The sequence below is a fragment of the Vicia villosa genome, unplaced genomic scaffold, assembly GCF_029867415.1.
Source record: "Vicia villosa cultivar HV-30 ecotype Madison, WI unplaced genomic scaffold, Vvil1.0 ctg.000402F_1_1, whole genome shotgun sequence".
Taxonomy (NCBI): Eukaryota; Viridiplantae; Streptophyta; class Magnoliopsida; order Fabales; family Fabaceae; genus Vicia; species Vicia villosa.
This window is the reverse complement of record NW_026705181.1, coordinates 218,621-235,676: the sequence shown is the minus strand read 5'-3', so window position 1 is coordinate 235,676 and position 17,056 is coordinate 218,621. Positions and strand designations below refer to the sequence as shown.

The 17,056-nt window shown below is 34.5% G+C and overlaps 1 protein-coding gene across 3 annotated transcripts; it reads left to right on the top strand.

The window, feature by feature from the left end:
* The first annotated feature begins 8,344 nt into the window (after nucleotides 1-8,344).
* Nucleotides 8,345-17,056, top strand: LOC131627818 (uncharacterized). 3 transcript variants are annotated; one of them, XM_058898683.1, is made up of 11 exons: nucleotides 8,345-9,278; nucleotides 9,388-9,486; nucleotides 9,599-9,801; nucleotides 10,000-10,193; nucleotides 10,392-10,497; nucleotides 12,386-12,678; nucleotides 13,728-14,141; nucleotides 14,225-14,306; nucleotides 14,501-14,650; nucleotides 14,735-16,057; nucleotides 16,760-17,056. In XM_058898683.1, the coding sequence occupies exons 1-11, from the start codon at nucleotides 9,217-9,219 to the stop codon at nucleotides 16,906-16,908; spliced, it is 3,075 nt and encodes a 1,024-aa protein (XP_058754666.1). In that variant the 5' UTR covers nucleotides 8,345-9,216; the 3' UTR covers nucleotides 16,909-17,056. The 3 variants fall into 3 exon arrangements, with proteins under 3 accessions (XP_058754666.1, XP_058754665.1, XP_058754664.1); XM_058898682.1 differs by having other exon boundaries at nucleotides 8,346-9,278; nucleotides 14,228-14,306; nucleotides 14,501-16,057; XM_058898681.1 differs by having other exon boundaries at nucleotides 8,346-9,278; nucleotides 14,501-16,057.

Sequence of the window (17,056 nt, the reverse complement as noted above, 5' to 3'; positions counted from 1 at the left end):
TATTTTTATCTTAAGAGTTTTTAAAGTCACACTTATTAAACCCCCCCCCCCCCTTTCTAAGTGTTTTTCTATCCTTCAGACTGTCAAAGTGAATGTGATGAAGACATGTATCTCATGTTTCTCAAATTCAACGAATTCCTACAACATGAAAAAACATCCTCCAAATTTCTAAAAGCAAAATAAAGAAAGATCAACCTTCATTTTAACTTGCTTCCACTATGGACAGAAAAGTCCCATAAAACCAAAATGTCTACAAAACTAAATAAAATTTAAAAGATACAATAAAGCACGACTTTTTTAAAGAAATATTACATTTTATGGGACAAAAATTAAATCGACTCCTTTGATGAATATGAAAAAAGTGGAAGAAAACCACTTATGTAATATGACAAACCACAAATAAAATGAGGTAAGAAAACAACTTATGAATGTATCTACAGTGAACTCTTTCTTATATATAAAAAGTTAGAAAATGAGTTAAGTAAGTTAAAATACATCGTTTATGTCTCTAAGTCAACTATATACTCTCTTGAAAAAAGAAAATAAAAACCTGTCAGAGGAAATAGATTGACTTAGATAAAAACAAAGTCTTTTAATTCAAAATTCTCTTTACTCTTCTTTTCTTTCTTTTGGAAATTCTGGTGAACATATCAATTATGAAAAATGAATCCTTTTAAAAAATAAAAATAACAACTTTCATAACACACTTGATAAGTTTACCAAAAGGAGAGATAACTTGAATCTTAATCTAGGTATTCAAATAGAACCATATAACTAAGTTGGTTTATGAGGTTATGAACCAATAAAACAATGCTAAGATTTTGGTAATATTTGTCATGTTAATAGGACTTCTAAATATATAATGTCTAAATGTAACTATTATGGTAAAAGTTGTAATATTACTTTATCATGATTTATCAGAAAGAGTCATGAAAACAAAATCACTTTTTCATCTTCATCTCATTTCTATAAGAAATACAATGAAAATAAAATAAGAAATATTTCTTCTCCATCTTACTTATATGATACTAGTTATGATGGAACTTATACAAATATTTTTTATTCTACTATGCAAAAGGACCCAAAAATATTTGGGTACCGAAGGTTAAAGAGTTAAGTTAATGCAGATGTGTACGACAACTCAAAATGATATCTTGAGAGTGGATGTTTAAATTACATGGCTAAAAATAAAAACATTTTTTCTTATTTTACTCATAAGAAATAAGACTTTTCTTCCTATGGTAACAATGGTAAAATTGTTGATTTTGATACTATTTGTAAGAGCCTTGATCCTTTCTTTGAGTTATTTTGATTTTTGAAAGTTTATAATCAAATTTAGTTAATGTTAATATTAAGTAAATAATGTGACAAAAATAATAGAGTATTCTTTAATATATGCAAGGAATTAAAACTATAAAACAAATGTATATCAAAGTCAAATACCATGAAATACGTTTCAATTATATCTTTCCAATAGTTAAACTTTTCTCCATCAAACATAGGAGGTTTAGCACTATAACACTCTCTATCGTTATTATCAACAATAACATTGTTGGTAGGAGTATCTGTGGGGGTAGTCAATGTTTTTCACACTATCTGGATTGACAGTGAACACTATTAGGTGCTTGATAAAGATTCAAACTCTTTATAACCACTCAGAATCGGAGCTCTGATGCCAACTGAAGGTGTGAAAAACACTAGAAATGGGGGGTTTGAATAGGTTTTTAACATCAAAACGTTTTATGGAAAACAACTCCCCTTAAAAACCACAAAATTTTCACTCTTAATAATAACAATAAAGTGTAGGAAGAGAATTAACAAGTTATGTTTATACTAGTTCACTTGAAAATTATCAAGCTAATCTAGTCCACCTGCCAATGTGATTTCGCCTCTCTTAAACGAGGTCTTAATCCACTAAAACTAAACTGATTACAATTGTATAGGCTAACTGCCGATGACTAACACTGCACAAGCTACCTGCAAGTGACTAACAATACAATTCACAAGCTACCTACAAATGACTAACAACCTGTAAGACACACTAGTCCTAAACTTCCCAAGAATACTGGCCAACTGGCTCTTGAGGAACAATCAAACAACTAATTGAATAAGAGTTTGTTTACAAATAAATGGTTCTACACAAGCTGGATGTAAACAATATTTTTCAGATCCGAGACTTAAAGATAATAAAGCTATGAACAGTCTTTCAAGAATGAATATGATCGTGAATTAGCAGCTTCCTCTTTAAGTCTTCAAGTCTTTCTATACCGAATATAATATATTCGTTTGAGGGAAGTTCTGGAATTTCTAAAAGTTTGGCGGCTTGATTGTAGTGGGAGACAAGATAGTACGCAACGCCAGTCCTTTCATAGTAGTGGAACGAAACATTCGTCTATACCTTGTACCTCGTACTACATAACATTACCTTCTATTCTTCTTGAACTTCAGAGGCTGACAACATGAGTTGGAAGAAAAGAAAATAAGCTTTTGGGTCTTCAGAACTTCAAGTTTTGAGAGTCTTAAGAGTTGCGTCTTCAGAGTCTTTAGCTCTTGATATTCAGAAATATGAATCTTCAGAGCTTTGAGTCTTCAAAGTCTTCAGAACAGCGTCTTCAGCACTTGGTCTTCAGATTGGTTTCTCCAGACTTTATACAAAGTGACAAATTCAGATGTTTCTGAAGCGTTTTACTATTGTTCATCATAACTTTTGTAGTGCATATGCGAAAATTGGTATCTTCTGATGTATTGGCCAGAGCCAGACCTTTCATCAGATTCATAACCTATTTGTTGAAAGCTCAATGTAGCAGACATTAGAGTACCAAAATTGTTCATGCAAACATACTCATTGTTATCATTAAAACTCATAAATATATTTCTGAACCAAATCTTGTTCTAACAGAGAGGAATATGGTCATATGTTTAACTTAAATGCGCCTTTATGTGCTTATTTTTCTATTTGTACGAGGCAACTCATCAACTTTACTTTATACGGGTTAGTTTATATATATTCTACTATTTTCGCCTTGTTATATGAATATATGTTACCCCACTTTTTGATAATGGTAAATGGGAAAAAGTATACCATCTATATATGGATGCTCCAAATCTTCTTCTTAACCTCTCTTTTAAGGCACCTCCTTGGAAGATTCTTTATCACGATAAAAAAGGGGGGGGGGGTGTGTGTAACGCCCTGAATTTAATTAATTGTTTAATTAAATTATTAAAGGAATTAATTATTGGATTTAGAAGAAGTTGAGAATTTATCGAAGTAGTTGGATTTGTCGGTATTATTTGTTAAGAGGCGTGTTTAGTTTATTAAATTAAATTTGGATTTTAGTCGATAGTCAGAAGATTAATAAGATTGGTTATGTTAGAGAAATAATATTGAGAATAATATTATTTATTTATTGGACTACTTTATTTAAGTGAATTGGATTGAATTGTTGTGTGGTGAATAACAATTTGGTGGTGTGTATTAATTGGCCCATTAAGGAGTTTTGAGAATTAATATTATTTGGTTTATTAGAATATAAACAAATATTAGATTATTGGTTTAAGTGATATTGGAAAAATATCAGGGGAACAAACATAAGCATACGTAGCCGTCAAGAGAAATAGGATTTTGGAGAAAGAGGCAAGAGCAAAGAGAAGCAGTTTCGGAATTTGACCGTAGAAGTTACAGGCGAGGAAAAAGTTAGAAGCTGCGGAGAAACTCGGAGTTTGACTGGAAAGATTATAGAGAGACCGTGAATCCAGGTAAGGGTGGGGTTCGAATCTTATAACCGGAATTATGATAGTTGATATGTGGGTTTAGATTAAAATCCCTAAATTTCTCTGATTTTGTGATTGTTGAATTTTATTGATTTTATTGGTGTTAATTTGGTGTGATTTGATACATATAATTCTCTATCAATATTCGTATTGGGGATATTCACATCATGTTTCATTCAATTATATGAACATATAGTGCTTCGTAATTTATTTATATAACTGATTCTTCATTCAACTTTACATAGACACCTATCTACAGTAGCGAAATTCATTGAGTATATAACGATGGATTTATAACGTAGCGTTTTGGATTCAACTCTTATTCATATATATTGTTTCATTGTGATATAATATATATTGTAACATCATTTCATGAATAATCTTTCATGAATAATTCATATATATCACATATCTCTGTTAGCACAGTATGCATAAACTTATGGATTTTGGTTCAGGGTGGAGACCACACTTTGGTTTCATTTTATTTTAATATATATATTTTGATAAAGGAATAGGAAGATATTAGTATAACATCTTAACAATATATATTAATAGAATATCAGTAGCCTTCATTTATATAATAGTGTTAGTAGAAATTCGTTGAATTGCTGATTATATATATACTGCTGCGTGTATATATAGTATAACCAATTTTGAAGTAGTCACTAATAATAATAATTAATGTGATAATAGTAATGTTAGCAGAATTAATATAGTAGAGTTATCTGTTTAATTATTAGTAGCATAAAAGAGAATTATTTTACGAAATAGAGACTAGTAATGTTGATAAAGAATTGAGCAGAAGAAATTATGAAGTATCAGTGGACGTAATACAACAGTAGCAGACAGTAAATTAATCGGTGACGGTAAGTTTGGTTAATCGAAATTAGTTGCAATTTTGTCAGATAATTCATAAACGGTTGTAGTTGCTGTTGGTTGGCTGATGCATTGGAATTGTGTCGAGGATGATGAGTATAGTAGGTGGTTTACTAATAGAAAAATTAAGTGGTTGTATGAATTAATTAATTTAGTAGGTAAAGCATAATAAATTAATAGCATTAGCGGTAATTAAGTTGTTTTAGGTGTAGAATCGTAACCGTTAATTTGTGTAGTAATTGTCGTGGTTAGTTCCGTGTGTAGTTAATAATTGCGAGGTTGCAGTTGATAAACTATTATTGTTGTTGAATATGTTGTTTATTTTTGTTATTAGTTGCCGCTGATACGTTGATGATGTTGTAGGCCTATGGCCAATGTTGAATAAGTTGAATTATTCTGATTTATGAACATGTTTAAGTTGTAGGTCGAATGACCAGCGTTGATTAAGTTGATGCAGGTTTAAGTTGTGGTTGCATTATTGTGAATTTGCTGTTGAAGTTGATATTGCATGGCATACATTGCATTGTTTAAGTTGGCCTTGATGGCACCCGTTTAAGTTGGCCTTGATGGCATTCTGTTCAAGTTGTTGAAATGCCTCGATAACCTGGCATGTGTTTAAGTTGGGAGTTCTGCTCCAAATGGTACCACATGCATTTGCATAGTTGAGTCGCATTCGATTTGTATATTAAATTCGTTGTTATTATTAAGTTGTTTGTTGAGCGCCGCTTTGCTGTTTGATATTAGTTGTTGTTGTTGGATATAAGTTGTTGTTGCAGTTTGATACAAGTTACTGTTATTAAATTGTGCTGATTGAAGTGTCACGTTGACCGATTGAATTTGCCTTGTTGTTGCTATTAAGTGTTTATTAGTAGTTGGTATATGATTGTCATACGAAGCGAGGAAATTGGTATAATTCTAATCTAATATATTGATTATCATACTTTTGTTTATAATTTTCGATAGCTCACCCCTTCTGTAATGATGTTACCTATTATGGGTAATTGAGCAGGTACTCAAGAATAGCTGTGGAAGTGAAGTAACTTTATGAAGTCTTTAGTTGCTGTTAGTTCGAGTTGGTCTTGCTCTGATACGTAGCACTCGGGGGATGGTTATGTGTTGTTTCTAAGTTGCTGTTACTACTAATTGTTGAATATTATAAATTGAACGATGTTTTAGTTGAATAAAGTTGCTAACTGATTTATAAGTTGGAAGTTGTAATTCCGTGGTTTTAATATTAAAAAGGTTGTTATGTTCCTATGAATAAATATGTTGTGAGTTGTTCAGCCGAATGCTATGTATCATATTAAAAGAAATACATGTTGCTTTGTTGTTTTATGTTGAAATGTGACATCCTGTTTTATGTTTGAAAATTTTAGCACTCTGATTTTTAATATAAATGTCGGGTAGAAAATTGGGTGTTACAGTGTGGTTTATGTTCTTAATAAATATAATATGTTTTGATAATGACAAAAGGAAATAAGAAAAATTATCACGAGCATCATCAAGAAAGGGAAAATTCAAGTAAATCAAATAGTGAAGTTGATCAAGTTCCAATGTTGAGTTAAGTCATGTTAAATTCAAAGATCAACATTGAAAGGAACTAGCAATGTAAAAGCTCATGTGTTTTTATACTTTAGTGTTTAATCTTATTTTGATGAGATAACATAAAATACGCAAAAGTAATTATTGAAGTACTAAGAAAATGCAAACATACACCAAAAAGTTTTTCCAAATAACGCTCAGTTAGAAAAGGTCCACGAGTTATCACATTCCTTTGTCATTAACATTACCGTAATATGACACTCATAAACACTACTTATGATGAGGTCCGTCACTAATTGCAACTCTCAGGTTGTCTGGAGATGTTTTTCCTGTTGGACTTTATCCACAAGAAGGTACCTCAACATCCGGATCTCCAGGAGATTCATTAAGTAGAAGGGAGGCTGGTTGTGAAGTGTCTGATAGTCATTTGGAATATTATCTAGAATAGAGATGCACACCCAAAAAACAATACTGTGCGGAAAAAATTACATTCCATAATGATGGTTTAGGAGCTCCAACTATAGGAAATAGGTGCCCCACCCGTTTTTCCTACTTCAATGGGTGTCTGGCGGCTTCCCGAAGGTCCTAGAAGACCCTCCCTCTACCTTTGATTCTTGGGAGGGCGAGGTTCTCCCTCACGAGATGTCTCACCTTGCCTCTTTTCTCCAACCACAATTAAATCTCTAGGGAATGATGAGAGCATAATCCCAAGTCGTTGTGTTGCTTGCATTTGAACCAACCACTTTCTCCTTTCCAATCATATCCTCTACAAAAAGGTGTTGTTAATACATATAAATTACTAAATAAGGGATCACGCCAAAAGGTTCATTTTATACCATACAACTTACCCATATGCTTCTCTTTCTTATCACGGTCTTCTTAGTGGTAATTATAGCACGAGAATTCATGAGCTAGAAGCAACACAAAACCTGGATCATATTTTGTTCAAGGGGAGAAAGGCAACTGAAGTATATCCCTTTGATGGGTTGAGGATCCGTCGTCTATGATAGAGCGAAGCCAATAGAATCTTTTGCCCAAGTGGCTACCAAAGAGGCGTCATCTCGCCCTCTAACCCGCACAAACCTATCTTTCTAATTCTCGAAGGGTAAGGGGTTCCAACAAACACCTACATGATAAGACGTGCAAAGTTACCCAACAACAAATGGACAAGATCTCTATGCCAAAGAAAGAAAGGAATACCCCAAACAATAGGGGACACCCATATTACAATAAATTATTTGGAAAGCCCTAAGAATGCTTCACATATTGGGTGTGACTTTGGAAGAGGCAAAATTAAAGGTCGTAAAGAAGTCAGTCTCAAAAGGTGTAAAAGGAATTAGACCCTCCAGCTCATGAATAATAAGAAGGTGAAAGTAAAAATAGGGAGCAGATAAACCGCCAGTGGTGGCCATGTTGACTCTTTCCATTTTCGAACAGAGCTTTAGGATTATGTTCTCCTCACCGGTGCCTGCCCCCTTACTCGTCGCCCGAGCTATAACCCTCGCGAGGTGGGGGGCTTGTCTCAAAGGTAAACATGAGTAATGAAATTTATCTAATTCATAACCACACTTGTGAAGTCATGCACACGTCTCCCTAAGAAGTAGGCAGTAAAGGATTCCCTTAGTCAAGAGGAAACAGTTACCGCTTCTTAGGAGCACCTTGAACCCTAGCCTAAAAGCCTATTATATACCTCAACCTTATAATTTAGAAGGACAAATCATAACATGCACAAAATACCACGTAAACCCATAGTTTTTCACCTCATGTGAGCTTGTTCTTTCCATAGCTACAAAAAACATCAAACAGGGTCTCTCACTACCACTCAAAAAACTACTATTTTTCAATAAAAATATTATAAGACATAAGTGTATAATTTTATATATATATAATTTTTTTTTTAATTTTCACTCTTTAAACAATATTAAAATATAATTTTTTATATTAAAAAATAGTTTAAAACACACATAAGAAATTAGATATGTGTTTTCTAGAAAGTTTAATACAATGTCATAATATTTGAGAAAAACAAGATTTCAAATAAATTCAAATTACTGTAAAAAAAATTCTAATAATTATCTAACTAATAATTTGGTTAAAACCATAGGTTGTTTGCTAGTTGTTCTATCTAATAGATAGATAAATAAATAGATAATAATAATAACTCCATAATAGCAACAATCTCTCTCTACATTCTCTCTCTTCAAATCTCTTCTCCTCTCGCTCACTTCCTCTTCCTCAATCGCGATCCATTTCTGCAAAATCACCCCCAAATTATCAATTTCACGCTATTCCATTCACAAATTCTATACCTAACCTTCGATCCGCATCCCCAATCTTCAGAAATTCCTAACCCTAGTTTTTCCCCCTTTTTTTATTGCACAAACCCTCGATAATTGTTGTCCCTTAGTTTTTTCTCGGAGCATAATTTCATGGATACTCCACAATATTTTTGAATTGAATCTCTATCTCCCGTGAATCCGTGTTCTGAATTTTGCTCAAGGGGTGATGATTTGTATATACCAATCTTTACGTTTCTTTCGGGAATTTCATTGAAGGAGAGAGTAGTTTTTTCAACTTTTTTCCGGGGTGGTGTTGCTCGATTTTCGCAAAAGAGGAAGCTTGAGAGGGTTTTGGATGACGGGTCTCGTTGATTGAGCTGGATCAGTGAGTGGGATTGTTTGTAGGTTTTGGGTTTTTTGATAGCTTTGAAGATTTTCGTATAAGGTTTTTTTAGAAATAAATGATGAAAAAGCAGGGATTGTTGGTCTTATAGTTGAACTAGAACAATAATACTGATATTTTGGGTTTTTTTTATCTGTGTACTGTACTGTGTTTGGTGTTGAAACAGAAATATTTGGTCAAATATAGTTATCAAGAAGAGTGTTGAACATGTGTTATGAGTTCTATGATTGATGAGGGCTAGTGCTCTTTGTGGGTTGTAGTAATACTCTGCATTGTTCATCGGTTGAAAATATTTGACATTGGTTATCGACTTTGTTAGCAAAAGTGTTGTGTGGAGGGAACAAAATGAGCTTAGAAAACGAAGATCAGAACTTGTTGGATCAGGCAACTGATAATGGATTGCAAAAGTAACCTTCTATATTCTATGATTAGCTTATTGTTTATAACATTTTTTATGATGTTTATAATTTGAAATGTGATGCATGTTATAATGCTTATTTGTTGGGATTTGCTCAGGAAGTTGAAAATTTCATACACAAGAGAATTTTTGTTATCTGTTAGTGGATTGGATGTATGCAAAGAGTTTCCTAGTGGGTTTGATCAATCACTTTTAAGGTATGTATTAAGCTATATTGCCGGTGTGCTAACATTTCCCTTTTAACCTTCTTATATATATTTAAGCTCTATCTCTTATGTGTCTTGCTTTGCTTTTCTGCATTGAAAACAGTGAATTTGAAGACGCTTCACTGGATCGACATAGAAGTACTGGTGCTCTGTCAACACATAGTTTCAGACGCAATGAGTACAGTTCATCACCTCCAACCAGAGGGGATACAAATAACTTTTCGCGGGGAACTCATGGAAAATGGGATTCTCGCTCTTCTGGACGTTCAGACAGAGACAGTGATTCTCAATCAGAATGGGATTCAGGTATTTACACTTGATCTACAAAAATACTTAATTTCTTTTTAGTTTCTAAAATACAAGAATTCTAAATGCCTCTACAAGTGACAAACATTTGGATAAATATGAATTATTCCGTGCTTGCCATTTATATGGATGTTGGGATAGAAGTTTTATGTAAGTCGAGTTTTATGTTGCTATTTCATCGTCAATGTCAATTTACAGATTCTGGAAAACGTATTGGCAACCAGTCTCGGAGATCTTTGCAAGGTCCTGAGCACGATGGACTTCTAGGTAGTGGCTCTTTTCCAAGACCTGCTGGGTATGCACCTGGGTTGTCTGCTCCTAAGTTTCGAGCTAATGACAATTACCAGCCAAATCGGTCTAATGAGCCCTATCATCCTCCTCGTCCTTATAAGGTTATTTCACTTATCTGTAGTTACATATTTCTCAGACAGATGTATATTAGCCATAGTTTAGTATTCATTACTTCCAAAAATTCTCAAATCTCAATCATGTATGTTTTTTTGATGTGTTGAAGCTATGGACAGTGTTGAGATATAAGCAATTTATTATCTCTGAGTCTGTTATAATTTGTTAATTTGGATACTTGCTAGGCACCTCACTCTCGTAGAGAAACTAATGACACTTTCAATGATGAAACTTTTGGCTCTTTGGAGTGTACAAGTGAGGACAGGGCAGAAGAGGAAAAAAAGAGAAGAGGTACATGTTATTTTCTTGAAGATATTGTCTAATTGTTTGAATGATGTCTAATACTCTATTTGAAATATATAGAAAATGCACAGAAACAACTTAGGGGATTCTTCCCATTTATGGACGAGATTTTCTCCTGTTTCTTACGATCTACATGCTCTAAGTCTATTTTAAGGCTAATCATGTCAAAATGCATGTTGTACTACGCAGTATATTGTATTCTGCACTACACAGCATATAAAATCTGTTAGAAAATCTCTTCAAAGTTTGTTGGGGCCTGAGACAATGTTGCTGTAGCCCTATTTAGGGTGATTACATGGCCCACTAACATCCCCTTCAAATTGATTAGCTTTACTGCACATATATTTTTCTATGAGAAACTGATGACTGGCAAGGCCGAGAGGCATGTACTTGTTTAAGAAATTGACAAATTGAAGGGTTGATGTATGAAAAAGAGATAACATGAATGGTAAAAGCATCATGAGTAGAATATGGCTCACTACACACCTCAATATTTTTTGGCATCCTCATGAAAATTTGGATCAATAGGGTTTGATGAGCCTTACTATTATCTGAGTTGGGAGGTGTCGGATTGAGTAAGTTAACTCAAGCATCGCTAATAAACTGCAAAGTTAACTAATGCTCCCAACAAATAGTAGACATAGCACAATATTTAGAGTAGTACGTTTGACAATGATTAAGCGAGTCTATATCGTAATGGTTATTTTCTCTGACATGTCTCTCTGCCTCGTCAGTCCCCAGTTTCTCATAGGCAAGTTTGTGGACGATTGAGCAAGTCTATATAGTGGTTCGTTGTTTTTCTAAATAAAATACCCAAAATGCATTAGCTGAGTGATTAAGCTTTATAGTGCATAGAATATCCTAACAGCTGAAATATTAATCTCTATAGTGCACAGAATATCTTAACGTGCAAAGGAAGCAAATGGTGTTGCATTCAGTTTCAATTCCACAGTTTCCATCTCAAACCAGAAAACACGAACATACACATCATTGTAAGTTTGCAATGAACCCAACAGGACAATGTTATTAAAGAATCCAACTCTGCTGAGCTGAATGAAACCTAGCTCTACTAAACTGAATCCAACTGCAATGAGGGGAACACAACCCACCCTTCATAGTTCTTACATTCTAGTTGTATCAAATTCTGTTTTGTCATTTTATCCATTTAGAAATTGCTATTCTTTGTAAGGTTGTGCTGAGTTGTGAACCAATCTAATGATTTAGGAACATGTCCATCAACTCTGAATAAACTGGCTTGGGTAGGTCAGATCATAATGAGTCGAGTCTACAGAGATTTTAAATAATAGCTGAATGCTCAGTGCGAAAATCATCAAACAAAACTAGTAATCATGAATTGAGAAATCACCCTGGCTGTTTTCCAGGAGGTAATCTGAACCTCTTTGTGCGACACAAAAGCCACCAATATGATCCCACTAAAATAAACACTGAAATTTTCTGGTGCCATGAGTTTTGCATCATAATTATTTCAAATATAGAAACTTTACAGACACAATTCAGGGTATTCTTTTCATTTAAAGATGACATCTTCTGTAATTCCCAAGGTGGTACACTCTACTTTGGGAAGGCTGATCTGAAAATCGAAATAGAAAGCCCATTGTCTGGCATACACTTAAGTGGAACACATTGTCTGCCGCTGTACACAACATAAAATCCATTAGAATTTTAAAAGATGCCACAAGGTTTTAAAGGGCTGGGCTGTTTTGCAGTTGTCAGGCTTGCATATTGTGGTACTTGGGAGACTGTATTTGTTTTCATTATTTATTACTTTAATGTTCTGTTCAACATTGTAATTTGGCCCATTTGTAAAATCATGTATAATAAATTTAAATTCAATGATTGACAACTTTCTTGCCAGCCTCTTTCGAGTTGATGAGAAAAGAGCAAACTGAAAAGCTTAAGATGAATCCAGACAAGAATAAAGTGGATTTTGACCTTTCTTCACTTATCGACGATGATTCAAAAAGGCTAGTTGCTGGAAGCAATGAGTCAATGGAGCCCCCTTTGACTTTAGCAGGTTTAAGTAATGATGAGAAATCTTCTTCCCATTCACATGCTTCAGCAAGACCACTTGTACCCCCTGGTTTTGCAAACACAGTGTTGGAAAGGAATATGGGTAGCAAAATATCCTCCAACACTCATGTAGCAGAGGTAATTAGTTGACACTTTTTTATCTACCTTGTTTGTGGCCTTTGATGCTGTCATTTTTAGAATGTTAAACTCAAAGATCAATTGCCTGAAGCGTTCAACTTGGCATACAATTTGCTATTAATTTTTAAAGTTGTAAATGTTGATATTGTCTTTTATAAATGTTATGTATCTGAATAGAGATTTTTTTGATGTTATTATTCAGATTTATAGTGTGGAATGTTGGTACTTTGTATTGGAGAACCGAGTCCTTAGCATGTCATGTTTTTGGGATGGTAATCATTAATATGAAATTTTGTAGTTCAGTTCACAATGAATTCTCTGGGAGCATGAAAATTTTGAAATTTCAAAAGCCTTTGTCATTCCAAAGTGTGTTTACTGAATAATATTTTTGGTGTCTTAAGAGAAAGCTTAATCGTGCAAAGTTCTATAGTTTGAAAGCAAAGGGTAGCTTGATTAAACGACACACTAGTTTTCTCTGCTGAAAATTTGACGTCAACAATTAAATTATAGTCTCACAGAACAGCTTGTTTTGACTGTGTTGTTGTTTCAAATGTTGGGTTACTGTCTAATATCAAAGGGAAAGTTAGAAAGAAATTTGTAGGATTTTATATAGCAACTTCCATGTAAGAATTAAATGGACATAGAGATGGTTAATGGTCGTGAACTGTAATTTGACATATTGTTATCAATAATGTAAGGGAGGAAACAATTAGATTGTGATATAGTATTTGATACTACCCTCTAATATCAAATGACATTTAAATTTTGTATGGTAAAAGTTTTCTATTGAGAGTCTTAATCTTAAACTGGATTACAATTTCGGTCTTTATATTACTTATTGGATGCCAAATCAACATGGAAGATATTATAGGATATTGGTGCATTATTTCTTGCTTTAATGCTGCTTTTCCCCATATATAGACAGGGAGCCAGGGCATTGAGAGCTAAGTTTAAACTTGAATGAAAAAAATGGGTTTTTAGTTACTTTCGCTATGCGCAACTATTCACAGCTCTTTTATAAATGTTTGATGTCTCTTGTTTTTCTGCAGGCTGGAAAACCTGAGCCTGGAGATACCCGAGGTAGCCATGTATTCAGTATAAATCCTGAAAATAAAGAAGGAAACTTATCAACCATGCAAGTGGATAACAATCAACAGAATCTTCAAAGGGCAGATATAAATGTTTCAATCAACAATGAGAAAGAAAATGCTTTTAATTTATCATCTTCTGTGGATATCCCCAACATTAAGATTGGAATTAATGATCAACTAAGAAAGAGATACGCTCTTTCAGAAGCCTTGGAAGCATCCGATGACAATACATTTATTCCACTTAAGGCTGAAGTGAAAGGAAAGGAGGCCGTAGGAGCAGCTTTCCATCCTGAGAGTTCCGAGTCTATCCTATACAAGCTTTTTGGTAATGCTTCAACGCTAACCAGTGGCATATCTACCAGTACTGTTGAGGTAATTAAAGAAATTATTGGAATTTCTTATAACTGTGATGCCAAGACTGTTTTACTATGAGTTGACTTTTTATGCTCCTGTATCAGCCTGATCATAAAGCAGATGAGACATGGAGTCCACATGCTATCCAATCTTCGAAGTTTGCTCATTGGTTTGCTGAAGAAGGTATGCGTGTAAATAAATATATGCGTAAATGGTTCAAAGTTTTAATGCATTACAGTTGTACTTCGTAACTGCTTCGAAGTTTGTATGCATTACAGTTGTACTTCGTAAGTGCTTCTAATTTTTGATGTGTTACAGTTGTACTTTGTAACTTTATGTTAACTTGTTTTCTTCATTACCCATTTACCATAATGCAGAAAAGAAGTCAATGGATGACTTGACACCTAAGCCAAATGACCTGCTCTCGCTTATTGTTGGCGGTGAAAAGGGTGGGTTGCAGGCTTCCAATGTAGAGACAACCCATCATATTGCACCAAATTCTAGTTTCCAAAATCCTGAACCTGCTGGTGAGCGCGTAAATGTAACACATGCCACTATTAGTAACTCCGAGCTATCATACAAGAGTGATGTACCTGAGATTTTACCTGCAGTTCTTACATGTGAAGATCTCGAACAGTCAATTCTATCACAAGTTAGTGAAAATGGTTCGTCATCTCAGCAGCAAATGCAGGACAAGGATTTTGGTGCAAAGGCAGGGCAGTCCAATTCAATTGATGGTCATGCTTCCGAGCATATTCTTTCTTTGTTACAGAAAGGACCCTTGCGTAAAGATATGGAACTATCATCTGTTATACATTCTACTGACACGGTGCATAACACTGAAAGAGCAACTACTGGAAAATTTCTTGATAATCCAGAGGAAGTACATGCAGATGCTTCTAATTCATCAAAAACATTGACGCTGGAAACACTTTTTGGATCAGCTTTTATGAAGGAGCTGCAATCAGTTGGAGCACCCCTTTCTGTTCAAAGAAGTTCAATTGGATCTGCAGGTGCTGATTTTTCAGAGTCTCAGTTGTTTCCCTTCCCTACCTCAGACAATGTCAATCCTCCTACCGGCGAGCTTACACTGAACAGTCATGGAAATGGTGGTGCCTTTCCTTCAGAAAAAACTCATCAACCCATATCAAATAGATTTGAAGAGCAGTGGTTAGGTTATGGTGATTCTCATGGAGATGTTAATTCATCCCTACTTCAAACTGGAATTTCCAAGGCTAGTGGTTTCAATCGATCTCACGATTTTCGCCTCCCTGAAGAAAATAGCTTGATTTCTGCTGGCGATCCTCTGCAAACCTTTTTATCTGTTGGAAATTCAGCTAAGGCAGATTTGTCTCAAGACACACCTGCTGAGATTACTAGAAAACTGGCAGCTCTGAATTCTGCATTTAGAGACGAACGACTTATGATGAGAAATCAAGGTCAAGCGTACCCTCGTGGTCCTTATGATATAAGGGAACCCGGTAATCCATATCAAAATCTTAATGCCCACCGACCTTCACAGCTCCAATCCCATCAGTTGAATCACATTGGTCCAATGTTTAATCAACCGGACTCTCACTCTCCTCATATTAGTTCTTATATGAACCATGCAACTTCTGAAGGTATGGTTCATCATGATTCTCCATCCAACCGTCAATTTCCAGGAAATATGCTTCGTCCTCCTTTCCATCAACCAAACAGTGTTGTAACTGGGTTCGATCCTCCTGCTCATCACCCTCTGTTACAGCAGATGCATATGCAAGGAAACCTTCCTCCACCTCATCTATTACGAGGTTTTCCGAGGGGCGGGGCTATGCCCCCTCATCCCAGTAATCCGATGTCTGGTATTATGCAGGAGCCAAACCCAATGCAAGGCTTCCCATTTAATGGCCAGCAGCATCCTGGTTTAGGGGGCCCTGGAATGCAATTGCAAGGTAAAGCATTATTTGATATGCATTGCTACTATGTTTGCTTCTTTTTTTTTAATAATTTTTTTATATTTATTATTATAGCTTCAGAGTCAGACAGATATTAATCCTGAATTGTTTTTCAATAATTTACTTGTAGAAAAATGTTATTGGGCATGGATTAATTGATATATCAATTCTGTTACAATTCATTTTTGGATACTTGATCAGTGGTTATAGTTTTTTTTTCATGACAAGGAATTTAGTGGTTGTATTTTATGCTTATTGGGATTGATTGATCTTAGTATTTTAGATTGAGCATTTATAATCTTTTATTCTTTAGTTGAAGACAACATGAATTATGAGTTTGACAACGGGTCATTTGTAATTCTGATTGCGACTTATTTTTCATAATCACTATATTGTTTGATACTTTTCTGCTTGCACATGTTTCAACAGTCTCGCCTTTTCCTTTTGCAAATGCACATTCACAGTTGCACAGTTTCATCAGATAATGTATTAATCAGTTATTGCTTGTTCTGGTTTACACGATTGTGTTTAGCTGATTATATATAATCTAGTGGCACTGGTGTGGAAGTATAAATTGCCTGACAAACTGTTGATTGTTAGGTTATTGCCTTAAAACTGCTTTAGGATCATACAAGTGAATAATGATCATCAGTTTTAATCATGTTCAGTTCCTGATATGTTTTTTGGTTATTTTATTAGCTCCAGGAGTTGCTGGTGGAAGGAATCATCCAGAAGCACTTCAGAGGCTTTTTGAGATGGAGCTTAGGTCAAACTCAAAGCCAATCCATAGTTCAGGGCACAATCAGGGGGGGATTCATGAACTAGACTTGGGGTTTGGATATAGATAGTGTATTATCAATGTTGATGTGTATACTAACTAGATTGTATTCTCCAAATGTTGATCTATAACCCTCTCCTGCATGAAAGATGATAATGGGTTTACTGTGTTGTTTTTCTTTGTTGTAATTAATGAATGCTCTTCAATTTTCATCTTCA